This window comes from Euprymna scolopes, chromosome 16 (assembly GCF_053919585.1).
Source record: "Euprymna scolopes isolate OS-2025 chromosome 16, ASM5391958v1, whole genome shotgun sequence".
In the NCBI taxonomy this organism is placed as follows: domain Eukaryota; kingdom Metazoa; phylum Mollusca; class Cephalopoda; order Sepiida; family Sepiolidae; genus Euprymna; species Euprymna scolopes.
In genome coordinates, this window is record NC_136497.1 from 48,306,942 (window position 1) to 48,331,054 (window position 24,113).

Here is a 24,113-nt window from a genome sequence, read left to right on the forward strand (position 1 = left end):
CGGAACTCGTTTTCTTTCGCCATCCTAACATCTCTACTCATGAAAGTACCTGCATGCGTAAAAATCTCTCGAATGGAAATTGGCCGGACTTTAAGTCACGGAAAGCTGAGTTTAATCGTGGACAGCTCAATTATATGTCATCACGCAATGATAAGCAGGTGGGGGAGAGGTATTAACTCACTGTGATTTTCGCAATGAATAAGTTGCTTTGAAAAACACACCATTAGAAAATTATTTTCAACAGAAAATGAACTCTTTTGGGGACAGAAAAGTGCATACTTGAGTGAATGTTTTACTGAACTTTCACATTAATCGATCATCAAAAGTGAATGCAACTGGCAACAATCGCAATCAAAAATCCAATCGGAAGAATCAACGGTACATATGCACGTGACATCGAATTTGCGCTTTTTTATTCACATGTACAAGTGCGCATATTAGGATTCTTTTTTATGGAAAGAATGTAACTAGTTATAGTTGAGCACATAGGTGTATCAATATATATGAACAAATGTTCTTTCACAGAACTACCCGTCCAGGAGACATTGTTTCGCTGGCCTGCTTCTTAGTTGAATACAACATGGTAGCTTTCAAATTCAATGTAAACAAATTCATGTTGGGCATTCTAATAAATAATGAAATTTTACCAAATTTACACCATTAACGATTATGACATTACCACATTACATCCCTTCATTCATTAACCCTTATCCTCGAATGGCCTTCGCGCCTTGATAAGTGGTGACTCATATATATATATATATATATATATATATATATATATATATATATATATATATATATATACAAAGTCACTTTGTGTGAGTTTATCGATATATTTAAGCAAAGAAACTCGCTCTGGACAAGATATATTTTTCTTCTTACGCTTCATGATGGTATTTTAGGCGGGACACGTCCATTTTGTTGTTGTCCAACGGTTCGTTTTTTTATAGTCCAGGAATGCAGATGGCGTGTACTAAAGGAATAATAGGTTGGTTTTCTGTTTAAAAGCGTTGGTAAAAAGAAAATCAAAGAGAACACGTATATAAAACACGTTTTGAAGCCATCCAACACAAAAAATAATAAACAATTTAAAAATGTTTACCGATATATTTCAGCGAAGAAACGCGCCCTTGTCAAGTTATTTAAATTTTTCTTCTTATGCGCAATGATGGTACTTTTAGGCGGGACACGTCCGTTTAGTTGTTGTTCAATGATCTGTTCTTTATATAGTCCATGAATGCATATGGCGTAGGCAAAAGGAATAGTTGTTTTGTTTCCTGTTTAAACGCGTTAGTAAACAGGAAATCAAATAAACGTATAAAATACGTTTTGAAGACATCCAACGGAAAAAAATAAAAAACAATTTTAAAAGAAAAAAAGAAAAATTATGAGTTGTAAGAGGAAGAAACCCCCTATTTTTTGCGTTGGGTTGCTCCAAAACGTGTATATATATATATATATATATATATATATATATATATATATATATATATATATATGTATATATATATATATATATATATGTAGTCTTGTATGTAATATACTGAGTTCATGTAATCCAGTAAATTTTCATACGCCAATAGGTTTTAAGCCAAAAAAGAGTTGACTTAAGAATTTTTTCCATAACGGTGAGCATTTTTTTTATTCAGTTGTAGCAGCATTGATGTTGAAATAAGTGATACCCCCTTGAAATCAATAAAACAACTTAACAATAAACTAGTTATTATTAAAAATTAAATTAGCAATTTGGGGACTGGAAATTAATTTAATTGATTTTGTCTTCTGACATTTTAAGTTGGTAGAATCCATGCTTGTTTATTTATTTACTTACTTTACTCCTTGTTCTAAATGTTTTTTCCCCATAAATGCAGGAGTAAACATCTTCTCATCGGTGTGAAACACATTTGTAGCTATTGGGTGGTATCCTGTCAGAATAATAATTAGAGGATATATACTATTTTATTGAGATACTCAAGAATACAACACACGAATTATAATTCTGGCTTTGAAGACATGCGCAGCATAAATGATTAATAACAGATGTGGGTTAAACCCATGGGTAAAAACCAATTTTTATATTAAAAACATAATTTACATCTTTAATATGTTAAATAAGCTATCGTAGCACGTTCTGGATCTGTTTGATTAAATTAATTATTAAATCATAGACGCTTTCTAGTAATCAATAGACCGAAAACATCAAACGACCTGAATTATCTCCCTTTAGCGGCTATAGGCGATAAAATCGACCACTTTTCCGACAGAATTAACTATTAGCAATTAGCAACATAATTAGATTATGTCCCTTCGCAATTGTTTTTAGTAAAGATATGAAAACATATTTAATTAGAATGACAATGAATTCTAAAACATTAAATAATAATAGATTAAAATCCCTTACTCGAAATGTTGTACAAGGATTTATATATATATATATATATATATATATATATATATATATATATAATACAGTCTTTTTCTTTATTCTCATATTCAATTAAACATTAAACCTAAAATGCTTAATAAAGGTACTAAAATAACGATAATCTGTAAACATTACTTGCCACTAATACGAAACTAAAATTAACCGTAACGTTAATGCAAGGTTGTTACGGCCATATTATAAATATAGAAATAAAAATTAAAAAATTCTTTTTATAAAAAATTAATTATGGGAAACAAAGAAACACCCAAATCTAATTTAGGAACACAACGAATGGGATATATAAATTTTTTTTTTAAATGGCTTAGGGTTTTCTGTGGAAACTTCTCATAACTGTTCTTAAATAAGGATACGAAAATTAGGTCATATATCATTATTTAAATGGGCTTTTCCGTAGTTACCGCAAATGTAAATGTTTCTCACATGCTTTTTCCCTTAAGGGATTTTTTCCTTTTTTCTTTCTTTTTCTTTCTCTTTAAACATGCTTTATTGTCAAAAGTGTTTCATTCATAAAGTCTGAAGAAACACTGGTTTTTGAAAAATTTCAAATGATATAATGTTTGAAATTGTCGACTGGACATGGAAACAATTGTAACGTAAAATGAAATACACTTTTTGTTGCCATCAACACCTTTTTTGAAGTCTTGGTTTTGCTTACACAGTATATATATATATATATATATATATATATATATATATATATATATATATATATATATATATATATATCATTGTTTTCTATTTGTACTTTTTCCTAATTATAATAGTAATTGCATATCTGTATATAACACACTACTTTAAATGAGATAGCTCAACAGTATTAGAGCTACTATTACTTCTTAAATGTTACAACTTGATAAGGGACAGAGCTTCAAGATATTACTAATAAAAGAAACGTATTTTGTATAATGAATATTTAAAGGTCTGTCCCTCATGAATTGGTAACATCTAAGAAGCATACATACATATATATATATATATATATATATATATATATATATATATATATATATATATATATATATATACAGAGTTTCATAAAAGAAGCTGACGGATTTAAAATTTGATTAAATTCCTCAATATTTAAGTTATGCTTATCAATTTTCATATTTAGGTAGATGCGCCCCTCCCTGGGTTTTTTCAGATATAGTCACATATCATAGTCTACTTGTTCTAATTTTATTTACACAACTTAATCTAGGGTATGTTTTTCACAAGGTCTAATTTTACTTATGAAAAAATGATGTTAATCAAATGTCCATCATGTTCATTTTCACACTGTTGTGCTCTCTGCAAGGCATTTTCCAGCACATCTCTTAATGTTTCAGAGCTTATGGCTCTAATTTCTTCCTCTATATTGTTTTAAGGGCATTTATTGTGGCTTGTTTGTTTGCGTATTCCCGCTTTATAAGGTAATCTCAAAGGAAGAAATCTACACATGTGAGATCTGGCGAGCAGGGTGGCCAATTATCTCACAGCCACAAGAAATTATTCGGTTGCCGAATATGTCCTGGAGCAGATTTAATGTTTCTCGTGCCGTATGCGCCGTTGCACTATTCTGCTGGAACCACATTGATCGAAAGACCCCAATTTGACTTGATATCCTTCTTATTGATGGTGTGATAGATCCTCGGCCACACTCTCTGCTAATCTCTGACGATTCTCATCACTTCTTGCCGTACAGGGTCTATCAGATTTAAGGAGGTCACATATAGACCCTTGCTCATGAAATCAAGCTACCATAGCTCTTATTGCATTTGGAGTAGGAGATTTCTTGCATTGAAGTTTCGTAGAAATTCTCCTTGAGTTTCTGATATTGACTTATTAAACCGAAAATACGAGTATGATAAATATCCGCTACTGGGAAGTGATCTACTATGACCTTGGAAGGGTTATTCTAGATGATCTGAAAAAAAAATAATAATCTAAAAGAAAAGAAAGTTATGAATTTTTTAACCATCGGCTTCTTTTGGGAAACTATATATATATATATATATATATATATATATATATATATATATTAGTGGGCGGGGGCTCCCGGCTTTGCTCGGGTGTAAAATACGCTTAAATATGATATTTTAATTGGTTCAGCTTTCGTATATATTCTTATAGAATCGTGATTTTATAAGTAAGAAAAAAGCACTTGGGTGTTTTCAACTAGAATCGAAACCGAAACTCTGGCATTAAAACCGGTGACATCACCACTGTACCAACGTGACATGCACATGAGCAGATTAAATATTAAAATTAAAAGTAAACTAAGATGAACGTACAAAATTTATAATAATTCTTTTAATTTTTTTCAAATTTTGATCTCTTAAGATCTATTTAAACCGACTAAAGACCCATAAAAGAACAGTCTACAAAAAAATCCAATTATTTCAGGCCCCTAGCGCTGCTCTGCAGTTTTTAGTTTCGGAGAAGATAGATTTTATAATATGGAGACAGACAGATAAACGTTTAGCCTTTTTCATATATATATATATATATATATATATATATATATATATATATATATATATATATATATATATATATATATATAAATTTAAACGACATCATTCATTAAGCATTTTGAAAGGTCACTTTCTGATGTCATAATGTATTATGGCGCCCTGTGGATAAAATGAAGATGTTTAAGTTACATAAGTGTGAACTTGCCCATGTAAGAACAACAACAGCAAAAAATGCGCGCGTACACACACACCCACACACACACACCCACACCCACACACACACACACACATATATATATATATATATATATATATATATATGTATTTGCATATATATATAAAATTGGGTAATTTTATTCATATATAGATGTATGTGCGTGTGCACGCGTATATGTACAATATATTCTGTATATATTCTGTATATGTACAATATATTCTGTATATGTACAATATATTCTCCTAGTAAATGAATTATTAATAATTTTGGAATATATAGTAAAAATACGGTGAATAAAATGGGCGTATATTTTTTTGTGATGTGTACGTTAAACGTGAGTATATATATATATATATATATATATATATATAGTTATAAAATATATATGCCACTTTTTATAACTTACTACCTAGCTCTACCTACGTATTGAGCACTGTTTAAGTAAATACTTAAAGTTTACGCATAAATTTATACTTTCGTATAGTAATTTATGTGATTAAATTAAGTAAGTATACATATATATATGTGTTTGTATGTATATATATATATATATATATATATATATATATATATATATATATATTAATGAAATGTACTTGCAGCAGATTCTAGTGTGTAGAAAAAGGAAATCTTTAGAAATTAATTCAATACAGAGATGTAACGGACAGACACAATCTGAAGCAAATTAAAATCATAATATCAAATTTTAGCGTATTTTACACCCCGCCAATGCCGGGCGCCCCCTCCTTTGCTAGTATACATTTATATTATTTTACCCAATTAATGTAAACAGCATTATCGTAAATAACTAAAGTAATTCTACTCTTAGTAGATTTATTGTAGAAACATAAAGTAATTTTGTTTATCTTAATTGAATAAAATAATATATCGCTCTTTTAATTGAGTACTATCAACAATCTCGTTTAAATTCATTATTTTTTTTCTTTCCAAGCTGGAATGAATGTATATATATATATATATATATATATATATATATATATATATATATATATATTCTAGACTGCCCGTGACACGTTGGGTCAGTACGTTATATTAGCTACGAAATCCATGTATGAGCATAACACTTCTTACGTAAAGAAAATAGTTTTTAGTGACATAACGGAAACATTTCTCTGGAAGTATAATAAAATGAAAAAAGAATATAGATGTCTATGAGTCGTATAGACATTGCATTATAAGTGGTTTGCCATACTTATAGGCAAATGTGCACTAAACAGATACTTAAAGTAAAATTCAAATTTTGATATATTTTTAATTTAAACCCGAAAAACACAACAATTGGGACGCTAAAAACGTACGCAGTAAAACAGTATATTTTATTGTCGCGTTGATTATTTATTTGTAACGCAAATTAAAAAAAAACATATTTTCGGGGTTATTTATTTATTTCGTTGTGTAAGAAAATTGCGTTAAAATAACTTAAGCGGATACGGAAATGAACGATGTAAAAAAATATTATTTAGATAATTTAAACGCGAAAAAAAAAACAATTGGGACGCTGAAAACGTACACAGTCAAACAATGCGTTTTATTGTCGCGTTGATTATTTGTTTATGTACGCATGCGTAACCGGATGTCGTAAACCGGATGTTGGATTACAACACCTATTACATAGTCATTTGAGTTTTAAAATTATATATATATACATATATATATATTAATGTATATATATGTGTATATATATGTATATATATGTATATATATGTGTATATATATATATGTATATATACCAAGCTAAACGTTTTCAAGAGGGAAAACTCGTGAATTCAACGAAGTTATAAAAAGTGCTCAAAAAAAGAGCGAGGTTTACTTTACTGCGTACCTGGTATGTTCTTTATAAGCCATGTATAACCTTCTACCTATGATTTTTTTTCTCAATAATAATTTTATAATAGGTTACAAATTAACCCCTAAAACACATACTTCTATCCAATTTTTATTTAGAACTAACAAACCTATATGCCTTTTTCTATCTTTTTTATTTTTATTTTTTATTCTGAGATATTAACTTTACTTAGCCCTTGTAGCTACCACTTTTCCTGTAAACATGATTCCGCGTAGTAATATCCCTTGTTTGGAGTGAATAAAAATAAACTAATAAAGAGAATATGGTGATTGAAACAAAGGAATAAAAAGAAAAGAAAAATAAAGCTTAGAAAGAGTTAGAAAGAAAGTAGAAGAAAAAAAAACAGGAAAAAAACATAAAACGGTTAAATATTTTAAAAGATGAAGAAGAAGAAGAAGAAGAAGAAGAAGAAGAAGAACAACAACAACAACAACAACAACAACAACAAAAGAAGTTGAAGAAGAGAAAATAATTTCATTCCGGCTAAGAGGGGAAAGAAGACTAAAAATTTATCAAAAAGGCGTGAATCTCTAAAAGAAAAACTGCTTCCCTTCCCAACGAAAACTCGGTGTGAGTATATTGGTATTTAAAGAGAGAAACGATGAATTGAAGGATCTATATTTGCCTGGGCGAAACATGCGCCTGGCGAGAAACGCAACGCAAAGGTCAATCTCATCAAGAACTATTTTATAGAAGGCCTTTTGCTCTTCAAAAACTGAGACGCACAAGAATACCGAGAGTTGCTCCATCGGTGTTAGAACTGAACATTCTCGTCGTCTTATATATGTACATACGTATTTCCATGCTTATCATTGTATACATGAATATACAGCATGAAAAGATAAATGTGCATATATACACAGAAACATATATCTATGTACATATTATATTATGTAAATTGTCTTTTAGTAAAAAACACAAAGTTTTAAGTAGTACCTCAGAAGTGTACGACTAGATTTCTTCGTTTAGCATCATTTAAATCTTCGTCATTCATGGGACATAACATTTAACATTTCCGTTAAAAACACTTTTCATCCTAAGCAATTGTTTCTGCCTATTTGAAGGGTAGCTATTTTCATGGTATACAAAATTTCATCGACATTCGGTCAGAGGCTTCATCAATGTATAAAACTTTATAAGTCAGGGCGAAAAAATTTAAATACTTCAAACATTCAGTTATTTGCCTTTCAGTCACAATTTAAAAAGAGAGACACTTTTTTTAGTCCACTTTTTGCATTCAATATCTGACGTAGAGCCAGATTGGGATCATGGAAGACCGCTCTATTTACAGTATAGGTTTTAAATATATATTGAAGAAATAAAATACAGAGAAAAGTGATGATGTAAGCTACGAGGTGCCTCAAATAAGTTTCCAGACTTTTTTCATATGAGCATTTCTATTGATATTACACACGTGAATATTTAGTCCTCTTCGATGTAATCTCTTCCGGTCACAATACACTTGTTGTGCCGCCCAAACAACCTCGGAAGGTCCCGTGGGAGTCCTTTTGTGAGTCTGTTAATGACTCCTGTTACAGCCTCTTTCATCTCCTTAATCCTTTTATAACATCAGCCTCTAAGGTTTGAGCTTTGAGCTTAGAGAATAACCAAAAGTCATAGGGAGCAAGGTCTGGACTATAGAGAGGGTGAGAAACTGTCTTGATGCTCATCTTGTTCAAGTAGTCTGTGACACGGATGGAGTTGCGGACTGTGTACAAGGATGGAGTTGGTGAATTGTCCTGGTGGAAATGCCACTAACCTGATTTGAAGAATGCTGGCTTCTTCCAACAAAACCTTTTCCTGAACTCCCTTAAAACCTCAACATAGTATATCTTTTTGATTGACTCTCTAGTGGGAACCCAGTGCATGTACACCATATCCGTTCTGTCAAAAAATGGACCCTCATAAGTTTCTGGGTGGATTTGCTCTGCCTGCCCTCTTTGAATCTGAGAGACCCAGCATACTGCCACTATGAACTCGGTCATAGCAGTAAATCCAGCTTTCATCGCAGGTCACTATAGCATCAAGAACTGCGGGATCTGAATTAATCAGCTCGACAATCTTCCAAGCTCGACCAACATCTTTCTTTCTGGTTTTTTGTGGGTACTCTTGGGACAAACTTGGCGCAAATCATCCGCATTTTCAGTCGTTCGCGAATAATTGTATGTATAATTCCAACATTACATTGACGTTTTGAAAGTGACACTCAAGATGAGAACAATAGTTTGAAGAATCCAAATAACACGAATAAATAATCATCACCTAATAAATTCATAAAATTCATAAAATTCATAAAATGATTTATTTATTTTAAAAGTTTGAAATCGTAGCCAGGATTTAATTCGCTTTATCGTTTTATAGACGTTAAAACTGGTCAGAGGTCGCATCCGATTTTGGATTTTTTTTTCATGCCTCATATATTTCTTCCGGTCTTCTTGTTTGCTTGTTTGTTTGTTTGTTTGTTTGTTTTTCTCACTGAGTCTTTTTCAAACTTGTCCCGCCTTTCTTTCTTCTGACATTCACAAGTGCTTCACTTTTACTTCCCTACTGGTTCTCTTTTTTTTCTTAATTTATCTTCTCTAATTGTTTTATTTCTCATAACTTCCCTCCCTTTTTCCCTTTGTTCTCATTTTATTTAATAAATACAAAAAAGCATTGTAACTTTCTCACTTGTAAATAAGTTACTTACGTGACTAGCTTTACTCATATGAAAAAGTCCGTAGAGGACTGAAATAAATGGGATACGTTTTTGTTGTTTTAGTTTTAACTTCTCGTATAAATATATATATATATGTGTGTGTGTGCGTGTGTATGTATGTATATCTATGTACACACACATATATCACACACACAATATATATATATATACATATATATATATATATATATATATGTATATATATATTGTGTGTGTGTGATATGTACATATATTGATTTTTTTATAAAACTTTTGTTCATGAGGTTATGTGATTATGATGATGATTTTAAAATTATTTTAAATTAAAATGCTGACAACTTATGGTAATTTGATAATAATTATAAATGTAATAGTTATAATAAACACTATTTAAATGATTATGATACCAATTTAAATAATATTCTCATTAATTTATATATAGCTATTATAGTGATTGAATGTACTTATTTTCTATTACAAAATCCTGTTTAACATTCTATAATTTGTTTATCGTATGAAGAACTAATGTATAAATGTGCAAAACGTATTTCATGTACTTTTTATGTGTCTATAAAGTATTAAAAATACGATGGTATATGTGTTCATATTTTGATTGTAGTTTTATCCATATCATATTTGTGTGTGCATTAACAATATCGTATGCGAGATTTCAAAATGGTGACAGATTTTTGTAATTGCTCCTATACATTATTATTTGAATATATGTTCTATTTGTACGTCCTCAGTTTGAAGGTTTATCTAATATTTGTTTATAAGGATCTACTTTGTAATGCGCGTTATTAAAAAGCTATCAGAGTATGATCATTTAATCAAAATATTTAGATTGTTTATATACATATATATACATATGTATATCTGTATGTATGTATGTATATATATATGTATATATATATATATATATATATATATATATATATATATATACAAAAGTGTAGATACTTGGTGGGGAAGAACATCTTGCTTATTTAAATTTGGAGCCTTAAAGCCATGGTTGAACTAAGGATAGTAGGAATGGATTTATTTGAGAGGGTGAGGCATGAATTGTGGTTCTTTAACGTGTGATATGTATTTTTTGTTTTTTTCAGGATCCTCAGTGCGCATTATGTAGTGGACGAAGATGGAACGCGCTTTTGTTGTCGAGGCATTTTTTTTTAAGTAATCGCTAAATCGTCGCAACGCAACGTGCATTCTGTAGACATTTCAATATTGCTCCCCCCCCCGTGGTCGTGTTCCTAGGCCGATTGTTTCATGGGTAAACAACTTCAGGGAAACGTGTGATGTAAAGAAAAAGAAACCTGGCCTCCCACGAACAGCGAGGTCATCCCAAAACATTGACGCGGTGAGACAATCTGTTTTGAGATCTCCCCGACGGTCTTCCCGCAAACATGCATTTGTTCTTTCATTGTCTGCTCATTCTGTTAGACGGACTCTCCATGAAGAATTGAAAGTTCATTCCTACTAATTGATTATGGTGGAGGAACTTAATTCACGCGATTTTTTCTTTTTATTGCTCATAGAAATGCATGTGGGGTGCTTTGGGGCTTAACTTACGACACACTTGTTTTCTTCAGTAATGAAGCTTACTTCCACCTTTCGGGATCTGTAACCCCCCGGAGAACTTCAACGTCCTCTACACGTACTACGTGTAATTGTCTGGTGTACACTATCGCGAGTTTGTATAATTGGTCCATGTTTTTTTTTTTAAGAAAACGAACAGGCAGTATCAGTGACATCTGACAGTTATGACAACATGATCAATGTTTCCTGCCAAGTCTGAACCAGATGGGTGTGAAAAATGTGTGGTTCCAGCAGGACGGTGCTACGGCACACAAAGCGCTCGCGTCAATGACTTTTGCAATAGAACTTCCTAGGACACCTCATTTCCTTAAGGGGTGATCTGCATGTGCCAGCACGATTATCATGTGAATATTTTTTCATGGGTATATCTGAAAATCAATTGTTTAGACTCACCTGAAATACAACATTCGTCGGGCTGTCGCCTACATACACTCTGATATGCTGGAAACAGTTGACCGAAACTTCAGAGTTCGATTAACTCAGTTTATAGAGATGTATGGACGCCAACTTATAAAAAAATTGGATATTATACTAGTTGCAGTTCAAAGAATTATATGTATACTTGCATTTCTTGTGTTTTAATTGACATTCCAAATAAACAAGTTGCTCTGCCTCACCCTGTAGATATAAATATATAGATAGGAATATACAACAACCTAACACACACGTGCATATACAAGCACACACATACATATATATATTTGTGTGTGTATTTGTGTGTGAGTGTGTGTGTCTGTGTGTGTACATAATTATCGGCGTAACAATATTACTTTATATTCAGTTAGTGCAAAACAATATCGTTTTCTCACATGTTACTTATATATGATTTCTGATTTATATATCATTGTGAAGCGGGTTCTTCGCTCTAATCGTGTTATTCTATTACATTTCTCAATCTCTTAATTCATCTTTTCGACAGCATGGTTAAAATTCAAATCCGCACGATTTTCATTTTTACAGTTCAAAGTAAGCCGAAAATCTGCCGAGACAGCTTGCGATATCAATGATGCGTTCGGGCCAGGAACCACTAGCGAAAGTGTGGCACAACGGTGGTTCAAGAAATTTCCCAATGGTGACGAGGACCTCGAAGATGAAGACGGTCGCGAAGATGTTGACTGTTAGGTAGTCTGCAGACGATCTCATTCATCACAGCTTCTTGAATCTGTACGAGACAATTACGGCGAAGTAATACCGACAAATTGACGAACTGTGCCCGACATTGGTCAATACGAAGGGACCAATTCTCCTCCATGACAACGCTGACCTGCGTGTTGCTCAACTAGTCCTGCAGAAGCTGAACTAATTGGGCTACAAGACTGTGCCTTATCCGCCATATTCACCGGACCTCTCGCCCACCGATTATCACTTTTTTTAAGCATCCCGACAACTTCTTGCGCAAAAAATGCTTCAAAAGCCGAAATGATGTCCAATCGGTCTTCAATTTCGGATTTCTATGCTGATGGGATAAATAAACTTGTTTCTCGTTGGTAAAATGTATGGATTCTAATGGTTCTTATTTCAATTAATAAAGTTCATTATGAAAGGAGTTATGATCTCTTGAAGTTGAACGTCAAATACCGACATTATTTTTGCACCAACCTAATACACATAGAGAGTTAGAAATGGTAATCTCCTGCATTTTCTCTTCAGCTATCAGTCGAATATGTGCCGCTTTAAAAATTGACTTCCAAACTAATATATATTTGCCCAATTTTCCAAACATCTTCCAGTATTTTCTTTGGCATTCTCCTTCTACCCGACCATGCTATCTACACTGATATACTTACACTAACCGAAGAATTCTCATCACTTAGTTCAGAGTGACTATACCAACAAAATTCTCTGTTCTGCACACATCTATTTATACTGTGCAGATTCAATTTTTCTATGATATTATACAAATCCAAGATTGTGTTAAATGCTAATATTACAAATTCCTCGCATTATTTTATCATTTCCATCTATGTTACACATATCAGCATCCTTAACTAAAAGCATATATGTACACACATAGCATAACCTCCACCTATCCTCATAAAAGGGTAAAACAGCTATCTGTACTCTATTTACATGTCTGAGAGACTTTTCTTTTGGTCGACAATAGTAACGCAGAAGCAATTTAATCCATCCACACCTAACCCTTCTAACACGAGCAATTTTTGCCCCATTTATTCAATTAATAGGTTATGCTTCTACATATACTTATTCTATGCCTGAATTCTCGTTCAACTTCATTGTCTTATATTTCTTGCACACAGCTATTGTCATGTTCAATTCATCGTATACAATGTTACGTTTCCAATACTGTGCTTCGCTAATAAGCAATGCAAAAGATTTGATACACTATAATAAAGGCAAACTAAACTCAACATTAACAGTTAATCCTTTAACTTCTTCTATTTTACACTCCAAGGACACTTAGAGATTTGGGAAAACTTCCATTGTCTTCCTCAATAAATGATTTCAATTTTATTAAAAAAAAATAGGATATATTTGCATTCTTAAATAAATTATCTCAATATACGCCCCTGGGGTAGGCTTAGAGATTTTGGAATACTTCTATTAAATCTTATATAAGAAAACATATTTTATGTTTATTCAGTAACCTTTCATTGTATAGAGAACACACAAAAATTACACACATTCAGTTATATATATATATATATATATATATATATATATACATATATATATATATATAGTAATTTATAAAATATATATGGCGATTAAGCTACACTGAATATTCGGCGTTTCATCCACTCCAGGATTCGTCAGGCTTATGCGCAAATTCTGTGGTTGTTCATTGTTTTTATATGGTCCTCTTCTGTTGAGGGTTTTAATTAGCAAATCAGCTTTCTAGTATACACCGCGCCCCTTTCTATCAACCAATGGGCATGCATTTTATCGAACAAAGGATCTGTTTTAAAACTAGTTTAGTGCTTTAACGCAGACATTTCTTTCTTTTTTTTTATAAATATATAAATATACATATGTGTACATACATACATGCACATATATATACATATATATATATACATACGTATGTGTGTGATCGTTTATGTATAATAATGTTTATTTAATTTATTTATTTGTTTAATTTCTACTGTTTTTGTTAGTCCTAAAACTATTTTGTATCGCTATCTTAGAGTAAATTTCATTTTGGGAACACAGTTATTTGCTATTTCTCTTCTGCAGTTTAATAGATTTTGGGGTTCTTTAAAATATAGGATAGCAAATTTTTCATGAAGGCATAATTGACATGGGTCATTTAAATGCCTACACGTGGTAGCTTGTCTTATTATTTTCCATTCGACTACCGGCGAATGTCCGCTTTCCTTGAGTTCCCAGTATTTATTCGCTAGTGTTGTTTTTATACGGTGTTTTTTATTGTTGAATGGACTTTTGTGGTCATAGTATCGGGTTTTGAAGTCTAGGGAAGTCATGCCGACGTAATATTTCTTGTTATTCGGGTTTTCTTTCGCAAATATTGTTGCCTGATAGACTACGCTTTTTGTTAGACATTTATTTTGAACTGGGCAAAGTGTGCGGTGTCTACAGTTTCATTTATCTTGTTCGTTATTAGTATTTTTATTTATGGTATGGTTGTTCTTGTCCGGGGTTAGTTTATTATTATTATTATTATTATTATTATTATTATTATTATTATTATTATTATTATTTCTGCTAGTGTCAGTTTTATTTTTGTCATGGTGTCTACTTTTTTATTGTTTACTTTGTTGTTGTTTACATTGTTTTTATTTAGTATTTTGTTATTATGTGCTTTAATTATCATCTCTAAATTTTCGCAACAACTGTAGGATAACTTTGAGGTATTTTTATTGAAGATTTTGTGTAAGGGGTTGGTTGCGGGAAAGTGTTTTTCAATGAGATCTAGAAATTTCTTGCCAAGTTTTGTTTTTAACATTTGATTATATGGGGCCGTATACCAGATTATAGTTCTTTTTCTTCTATTTTTAATTTTATTATAGTTGTTGGTGTTTTGTTGCTTATATTTAATATCGATATTTTTGTATCCACTATTTTCAGGGCTGTTTCGTAGTATTGGTTGACCTGTTATATGCATTTTCATCGCTTGAGTTATTACTGAGTCTACTTACGATCGAGTTAGGAATGTGTTTTATAATTGATGGTGGGTGATTGGACTTAGGGTTTACGTAAATTGGAGTAGCGTTATCTTTTAAGTATAGTTCATATGTGTTTTTATCTAAGTTTAACGTGACCTCCAGGCAGTTTGTTATTTTTATGTTAGCTGATACGTCTGCTTTTAGGCCTAATTTTTTCATTTCCTTGTGTATGATTTTCTTAAAGTTTTCTCCCTTGACTTTGTTGGAGTTTGTTATTATAGCTAGTCCGTCATCTCTATATAGGCCGATATCCGTAGTATCGAATATGCTTGTGAGGGTATATAGAATGAATAATCCCACAAGATCTGATGCCTCTGCAGAGTCCTTGGAACTATCGCCAAATCAAACGAATTTTTCATTTTAGTTTTTATCCATTTGTTATTGTCATTTATTAGAACTGATTTTCTACATTTTTTAATGATGTTGATTTCTTCCGAGGATATATCAGTGTATGCCTCGGCAAATTCTAGGGCAATGTTAAAAAGTTCTTCGGATATCGAGGGATAAAAGTCCATGATGTCAAACTGTATGAACGTACATTAATCTTTGTTTTCTATATTTTTAAACCAGGTGATTGCTTCGGTAGTATTTGCCCACTGGTTTAGTTCTAGGTCTTGTTAGATTTGTTTGTTTACTCTAGAAAGTATAGTTTTGCTAATTCTACCTATTTCTGGTTTAGTTGGGTTTATCAGGCGGGTGCTGGGATTATTATTAAAGTCCCATTTGTGGTCTTTAAGCAGAATGTATGACTCTCTAGGTTTCAATTTGCCAACTTTATCGCTAATTTTTAGTTTATCGGTAATTTGTTTACTTTCAGTATTTATTATATCTATGTAATCGCATTTGTTTGTGTCTAGTTTTTTGTAGTTTTTTGTAATGTTTTCTATGATTAGTTGGTTATATTCTTGCTTATCTATTTTATAAAAGTTTCTGGTTTTATCTGCTTTTACAAAGATTTTATTAGAGTTGTTTATGTTTCTAACGATTTTGTGTAGTTTCGGTTGAAAATTGTTAGGTTGATTGTGGAATTCTAAGTTTTTAATTACGTTTAAAAGGCCTTTTCAAAGTTTATCAAAAGGTCTACTGTTTTCGCATTTTTAAGGGTTTTAAAACCATAGGATCCTTTTTTGTTTACGTTTTCATTTTTAAGGAAGAAATTTGCACGCCATCGCATTCGGCGTATTAGTTCATCTGTTTTTTGGATTAATTTAATAATATAGCTATGCTTGCTGGGCGTGGGGATGTTTTTTAGCAATTTTTCGAAATTAACTCTTTCCATATCTGTTTTTAATTTGGTGAAATAAATTCTTTTGAGAGTGCTCGACTGTTTCAGGAGCTAAGTATAACTACTTCATTTACTCACATAAAATTGATATACGAAAGTATAGATTTATGCGTAAACTTTAAGTATTTACTTCAAAAGTGCTCAATACGTAGGTAGAGCTAGTTAGTAATTTATAAAATATATATGGCGATTAAGCTACACTGAATATTCGGCGTTTCATCCACTCTAGGATTCGTCAGGCTTATGCGCGAATTCTGTGGTTGTTTATTGTTTTATAAAACAATCGCCATATATATTTTATAAGTTACTAACTATCTCTACCTACGTATTGAGCACTTTGGAAGTAAATACTTAAAGTTTACGCATAAATCTATACTTTCGTATATTAATTTTATGTGAGTAAATGAAGTAGTTTTATATATATATATATATATATATATATTTATTTATATATATATATATATATATATATATATATAAAGCTGAACGCCTGTGTGTGCGTGTCTGTACATGAATAGGCTCCAATATCGTTTACTATCATACTAAACTGATTACATACAATGATAGAAGAGGTATCAAGGAGCAAAAATGGCTATGTTAAATTTCGAACAGATGTGATTTATTAAAATTGTAAAGGTCTGCGTTCGTACCTGGCCTCCACCGAATGGAAATAGGCCACAAACTTTTAAAAAGGCTTTTGATATCTATTCGCGTAAGTATACTTTGATAAGTATGTTTCAGTTTGAAGACGGATGGTATAATAAAATTATGGGGTCTGCGTTGGCACCTGATCTCCATAGAATGAATATATGTCACAAAGTATAACAAGGGTTTGTTTTTTATCTAGATCAACATAAGAATATTGTGATAACCGTGTTTTAATTTGAACAAGTATAGTATAATACAATTATGGGGTTTATCTACCTTTCATAGAATAGTTTTTTTTATTTATTTACTTTTTTACTAAAGTATAGGTTAAGAACAATAAATTGTTTGAGTAATGTCGAAACCAATTTAGGTGACTGAAATAGTATTTGAGCAATATTTAAATAATTTATGATAAAAAAAATGGAAGGATTAAACTATTTGATATTATTTTCTGCAGTGTGTACTCATCCCCTGTAAGTAACTGATTTTTTCATTAAATATCAAAGTTACTTAAAGGCGTTTAGTTAAACTCTTCCATTTTTTTCTACTATAAATTAGTTAAATATTGGTCAAATCTTTGTATAGTCATCTAAATTGGTTTCGACAACATTTCCAAACAACTTATTTTACTGAAACTATATTTTCGTAAAAGAATGAAGAATATTTATATTTTAGATGGCGATTAATGTAATTTTATTAAATAAATAAAACAATTAAATAATGAGGTAGATAGAGTAGGCTAAAGTAAAATACAAGTGAGGTATAAGGGAAGATTGTGATAGGCAAGAATTACTTCAGTCGAAAAGGATTAGTTTCCTGACTTACGAAGAAAGAAAGAGCAGATACTTAATTTTTAATTATTTTTTCGAAAATAAAATTTTTTTTCCATGACAGATACTACACTTAGAAGTATTTATTCACAAACACATTTTATTTACAAATATTTTTAGTGATTTCTCAAATGCAAAGAAGTAAAAATAAATTAGAAATAGAAAAAAAAAATTGGTTATAGTCCTTTCATCACATCTCACTTGATTCAAAATCATTTTTAATAGATGTATGTATATTTTTGTTTATGTTATTACAAATATTTTTTATAGAATCACTCCCGTTAGAATAATGCTTTCATAATAAACACTCCATTTAACGTTAAAGTACTCATCGAGAAAAGTTCATCAACAGAATTTCGAGTAGTTTATAACTGCTATTAAAAATCATCCAATGAAATGTTAGGTATTCAATTTACCAACATGTATCGAAGTGTCATCTTTTATGGCTGATGAAAATTTTCGTAATAGAGACATAAAGTCTTCATTCAGGAGATAGCATGCTGAAACTCACAGATATTATGACAGCCTTCGATATCCCTAGTATTTGTATATGGTGAAGATGGATACCAATTTGGGATTCCACGGTTTGAAAATACAAAAAACAATGTTTCATGTATAAATTTTTATACGAACCATTTTATGATCATTCTTTAAATGATCCTCGCAGAAGTCAAAATCTCTTCCATCAGTTTGCAGTTGATATCTCTGCAAAAATTGAAGCAGAGACTTTTACATATCAAAACTCATCAAAACTAGCTAAGAGTAGACTCCTATATGTATATCAAATATTACATAACTAACAATGGGCTATGAAGGGATATAGATCAGATATGCATTTTACTATTTACCTTCACAAGTAGTCCACGATATGTGCATGGGAGAACCCAAGATGCAATGACATGTCAGAAATTATGCTAAACGAGACCTTTTTATCACATTCACTTCAAATCCAAAGTGGGAGGAAATTCAAATGAACTTCTCTCTGGACAAACATACACCAGTCGACAAGATCTATTGGCTAGGTCGTTTTGCTTGAAGATAATCAAAGTGATGAATTTGATAAACAAATCAGAAATTGTTTGCCCACTACGATACTGCATTTAAGCGGCAAAAGAAAGGCTTGCCTCATGCGCATATATTATTGTGGCTTGCCAGAAAAATCAACTACAATTAAATTAATTCTATTATATCAGTTGAGTTACCAGATGTATAAACTAATCCAAACTTATTTGAAATAGTAAAGATTCACACGGTGCATGGGTCTTGTAGTAATATCAATAGACATTCACCTTGCATGGTTGATGGCTAATATACAAAAAGATACCCTAAACACTTGAAACCTAGTTTTGTGAGGATGGTTACCCCTCTTATAGATACAGATCGCTTTAAGATGGTGGTTTTGTAACTTTGGTTGGTATGCATGAGGATGAAAACAGGTGGATTGTACCTTACTCTCCCTTAATTTCAAAGACATTCAATGCTTATATAAATGTTTAATTTTGCAATTTTTTGAAGGCTATTAAATATGTTTGCAAATACATAAATAAGGGATCTGATACAGACATGTTTTCCTTACAAAATGTGTTAGTCTAATGTTACACGATATAGACTCGGAAAATATAGCGGCACTAATGAAGCATTTTGACATATATTGGGTTTTCTATTCATGGTAGTCATCCTCCAATCGAGCAGTTTGCAGTTCATCTTTAAAATGGTCAGAGTGTTTAGTCCACAAACGAAAATACTATCCAAGTCGCCCCAAAAGACACACCTCTTACTGCACTTTTATACTGTGAGAACGAGATAATTTTGAAAAAAAAAACAACTCTTATTTATGATCAGCTTCCATCTAATTACACATGGAGTAAACACAATTGCACAGGTGAAAACAAGGAACTAATAGTGAGAGTCATCCAGGTATAAAATTTGACACTACAGTTGGAAGAGTTTACACTGTGCAGTCAAGTCACTGTGAATTTTTCTCTTTTTAGACTCCTTCTTCATGAGAAAAGAAGACGGTCTTCATTTTCTTTCTTAGAATTATTGATGGACAAACTGTTGACAATAACAAGGAAGCCTGCTTCACCTTAAATATGTTAGAAAATAGCAATCAGTGGGACAGAAATATGATTGAGACTTCAGTGTCACGAACACCTCTTTCTGTAAAAATCCTTTTCGCAATAATTCTTACAACTTGTGAGGTATTTAATTTATTAGCATCGCGGCAGGAATATAAGGATGATTTATCTGAGTACTGTAAATATCAGCAACAGCAAATATTCCCTGATAGAAAAATAGGACTTACGACGGGCGTGCAATGAGTAATGCACCTGACCCACTTCCCATAGAACTAGAGCAACGAAACTTGGCACAGTTATTAGTCTTTCCCTACATAGGAACCACACAGCGTTATGCATTTCTCTCATCCTTTGATGCAGCTCTGGAGACCGTTTTTGTAGAACACTCCAGGTTGGTCCTCCAACCACGACGTGACTTCAGAAATCAAGGCTGCACCATCTGGGAAACGCTTTCCTTTCAAAAACAACGTCATGGCTGGGAAGAGGTGAAAGTTAGAGGGTGCAATGTCAGGAGAGTAGGGAGAATGGGGTGGATTTAATACGCACACACCCGTGCTTCTGATCTGGCGATATGCGAGTTGTGGACCGGAGCGTTGTCCTGCAGGACGAGTGTACCTTTGCTGATCTTGCCCCGCCTCTTGATTTTGATAGCTTCCCTTAATTTCCTCAAAAGTTAAGTATAATAGTCTCCTGTAATTGTGGTACTCTTTGCCAAGAAATCTGTGATCACTACACACTCCTGGTCCCAGAAGACTGTGAGCATGACCTTGCCAGTGGAGGGTGGCACCCTTGCCTTCTTTGGAATTGGTGAGTCCAAGTGCTTCCACTGCATTGACTGGGCTTTGGTCTCTGGATCATAGTGATGGAGCCAGATTTCATCTTTTGTAATCAGTCTTTTGAAAAATTTTCACTCATCTTCTTGGCACATCTCCAAATTCATCCTCGAGCACTCGACGCGTTCTCACTTCTGGAATGGTGTGAGCAACCTGGGAATCCATCTGGCAGACACCTTATGCATATGATCTTGACATCTTGGGCTATTTGGCGAATAGTAACGCGCCGATCTTCCAAAATGGCAGCCTCAACTTGACAGGCAGATGCCTCATCAATGGCAGAAGGGGGCGACCAGATCTAGGAGCCGATTTCACAGACTTCTGGCCATGTTTGAATTCAAGATGCCAGCGTTTCACAAGGTCATATGATGGGGCATTATCACCATAAGTTTTTTTTTATTTCATCAAAAGTCTCCTGTGGTGTGCGACCTTTCAAATACAAAAACCAGATCACTGCTTGACATTCAACAGGCTCCATTTCACTCCTGACTCAGTTCAAACACCTGTAAAACAGTAAGCACAATTAGTTCAGAGCTGTAATTTGCCACATAACCTGTAGCTATATAAATCATTGCACAGGCAAAATTTCAGCTAGATCAGACAACTGGAAGTTGGTCAGGAGCATTACTTATTGCACGCTCCTTGTAGGAGGGGAGCTATACAAATCTGGGTAACCTGAAACTCATCGAAGTGAAGGGAATAACTTACAGATGTTTTCATATGACATTGATTAACTGACCAGATTCATTGATGACAGCATGCTGAAGCTTTTGCCAGACCAACAATATGCGTATAGAATAATCATTGAACATGTGATCGATATGTAAGGACGATTATATTTTTTAGATGCACAAAAAGGAACTAGAAAACTTTTGTCACCAATTTATTGCTGGCTAAACACAGGCAGAAAAAGAAAATAGTCATAACTGTAGCAAGTTCTGGAATTTCTGCAACTTTACTCCCTTATGATCGAACAGCTCACACATCATTCAAACTTCTTTTGGATCTGAATACAACTGATAAACCTGTTTGCAATATAAGTACAAGTTCTGTTATTGCTAAAGTTATCATAAGATCATCTTTGATAGTGTGAGATAAAGTTACAATTTTTCATTAAAAAAAAGCTCTAGAAGCTGTTAATAGAACAATACAGGATTTGCGTACTTTCATCTGTTTGATGGAAAGTGTGACTAATGCTTTCAGGTGATTTTAGGTAAACTTTGACAGTTATTCCCAGGGGAACTAAGGCAGATGATTTGAAAGCATGTTTGAAATCCTCTGTACTGTGGAAACATGCAAAACGTTTAAAACTTTCTACTATTATGAGGACATATTTACATGGAGGTTTTCTGTCTGGACATTTTGCTGATACCCTTTTAAAACTTTGAGAAGGAAAACTGAATATGAATTAGAAATGTGAAATAAATTTATCAGAAATATGCACCCATGTTAACTCAGTCCAAGAACTAATAGACAAGGTTTTGCCATCATTAATTTCAATGTTTATAAATCATGATTAGAGGTGGGAAAGGGCAATAATGGCAGCGAAAAATATTGCAGTGAATAATTTGAATGATACACTTGTGAAAATGTGTCTAGGAACTGGCCATAATTATAAATCCATAGGCTTTGTCGTAGAAGTTTCTGAAATAATCAATTATCCAGTTGAACTTTTGAATTTCCACGAGCCAATAGGTCGTCCTCTTCATTGTCTTTGCTTGAAACTAGGTGATCCAGTCATGCTTCTGCGCAACCTTTCACCACCAAAGTCATTCAATGGCGAAAGACTCGTTATCAAGAAATTTATGAGAAATGTTTTAGGGGCCACACTAATTTCTGGATGTGGAAAACGCGAAGATGTTTGTATCCCTCAAATTCCTCTAATACCTTCCAACATGCTTTCTGAGTTCAAACATGTTCAGGTACGTTTATCTTTTGCAATGGCTATCAATAACTAACAATGTCAGACACTAAAGTTGATGGTTTACATTTAGAAAAATATTTTTTTACGTGGAAATCTATATATTGGTGCTTCTAGAATAGGGAGTAGGAACATTTTTTGCATATTGACTCATAATAGTAAAACTAGAAATATTATCCATAAGAAAGATTTTTCTGAGAAATTAATAAACTAATAAGTGAACATCGTTTGCAAGTCGTTTATGACCCAGCACTTGAATCAAGAGAAAACGATTTCACAAATAGGATTCTCAAAAGTGTAATAGAAATCCGAAACTATATTCTGTATCCTTGTAATAAACTTTCCAAATTGATTTAATGAGCGGAGGTAAATGCTTTTATTATGTATTGTTTGAACAATACAAATGCTGGGTATATTTTTATCGACGTAACGAAATAAATATGTATGTGAGCCCTTGTTTATACTTTTCGTATATCTTCTACATCCTTTTTGTTTTGGTGATTCTATGATAATCCTCTATGCAATTCTATGGTTCTATATTTTATAGCTTGATAAGTTCTGATTTAAATTACTTACTTTTGAATTCCTAATTTTGCTTAATTAAACGTATCGCTAAAATTAAGATTGTGCTAGGAATTCTCCATAAGTGGGAGCAATTTCACACAGTGAAAGGAACTCTCGTTTCTTATAATTTCAATATTTTCAAGTTACTTCTGGCATGTTTAATATTATATTGTTTTACATTATTTTACATTCACTTTGCAATTAGAATGAGTCAATAGGTGCGAATAATATAATCTACGTTTTTTTCTGTTTTTATGAAAACATGATTTCGTTGGTCACTCTTAGCTACGGACGGCAACAAATTTAATATCAAAAATATCTATTTCTTCAAGATTTTACTTTTCTTTTCATCATATTTTGCTTTGCTTTCGACATCATAAAATTTGAAACTATCTCTTTAGACGCACATATCCATTTTCATAACATTCCATACTATCATAAATCAGAATCTATTTTTTGACAGCTCTTTTTGAACCCGGTAAACGACGTGTACTTCTGCTAGTATATATATATATATATATATATATATGTGTGTGTGTGTGTGTGT

General features: G+C 32.2%; 1 protein-coding gene across 1 annotated transcript; it reads left to right on the forward strand.

Annotated features, from left to right (window-relative positions):
- The first annotated feature begins 22,619 nt into the window (after positions 1-22,619).
- On the forward strand, positions 22,620-23,039 carry LOC145296172 (uncharacterized). The gene has a single exon (XM_080142380.1). It carries the CDS (start codon positions 22,620-22,622, stop codon positions 23,037-23,039), a length of 420 nt encoding a protein of 139 aa, XP_079998506.1.
- Positions 23,040-24,113: the final 1,074 nt, after the last annotated feature.

Excerpts from the sequence above, each read along its gene's own strand:
- LOC145296172 (XM_080142380.1), top strand. The coding sequence starts at position 22,620 with ATGGCAGCGAAAAATATTGCAGTGAATAATTTGAATGATACACTTGTG.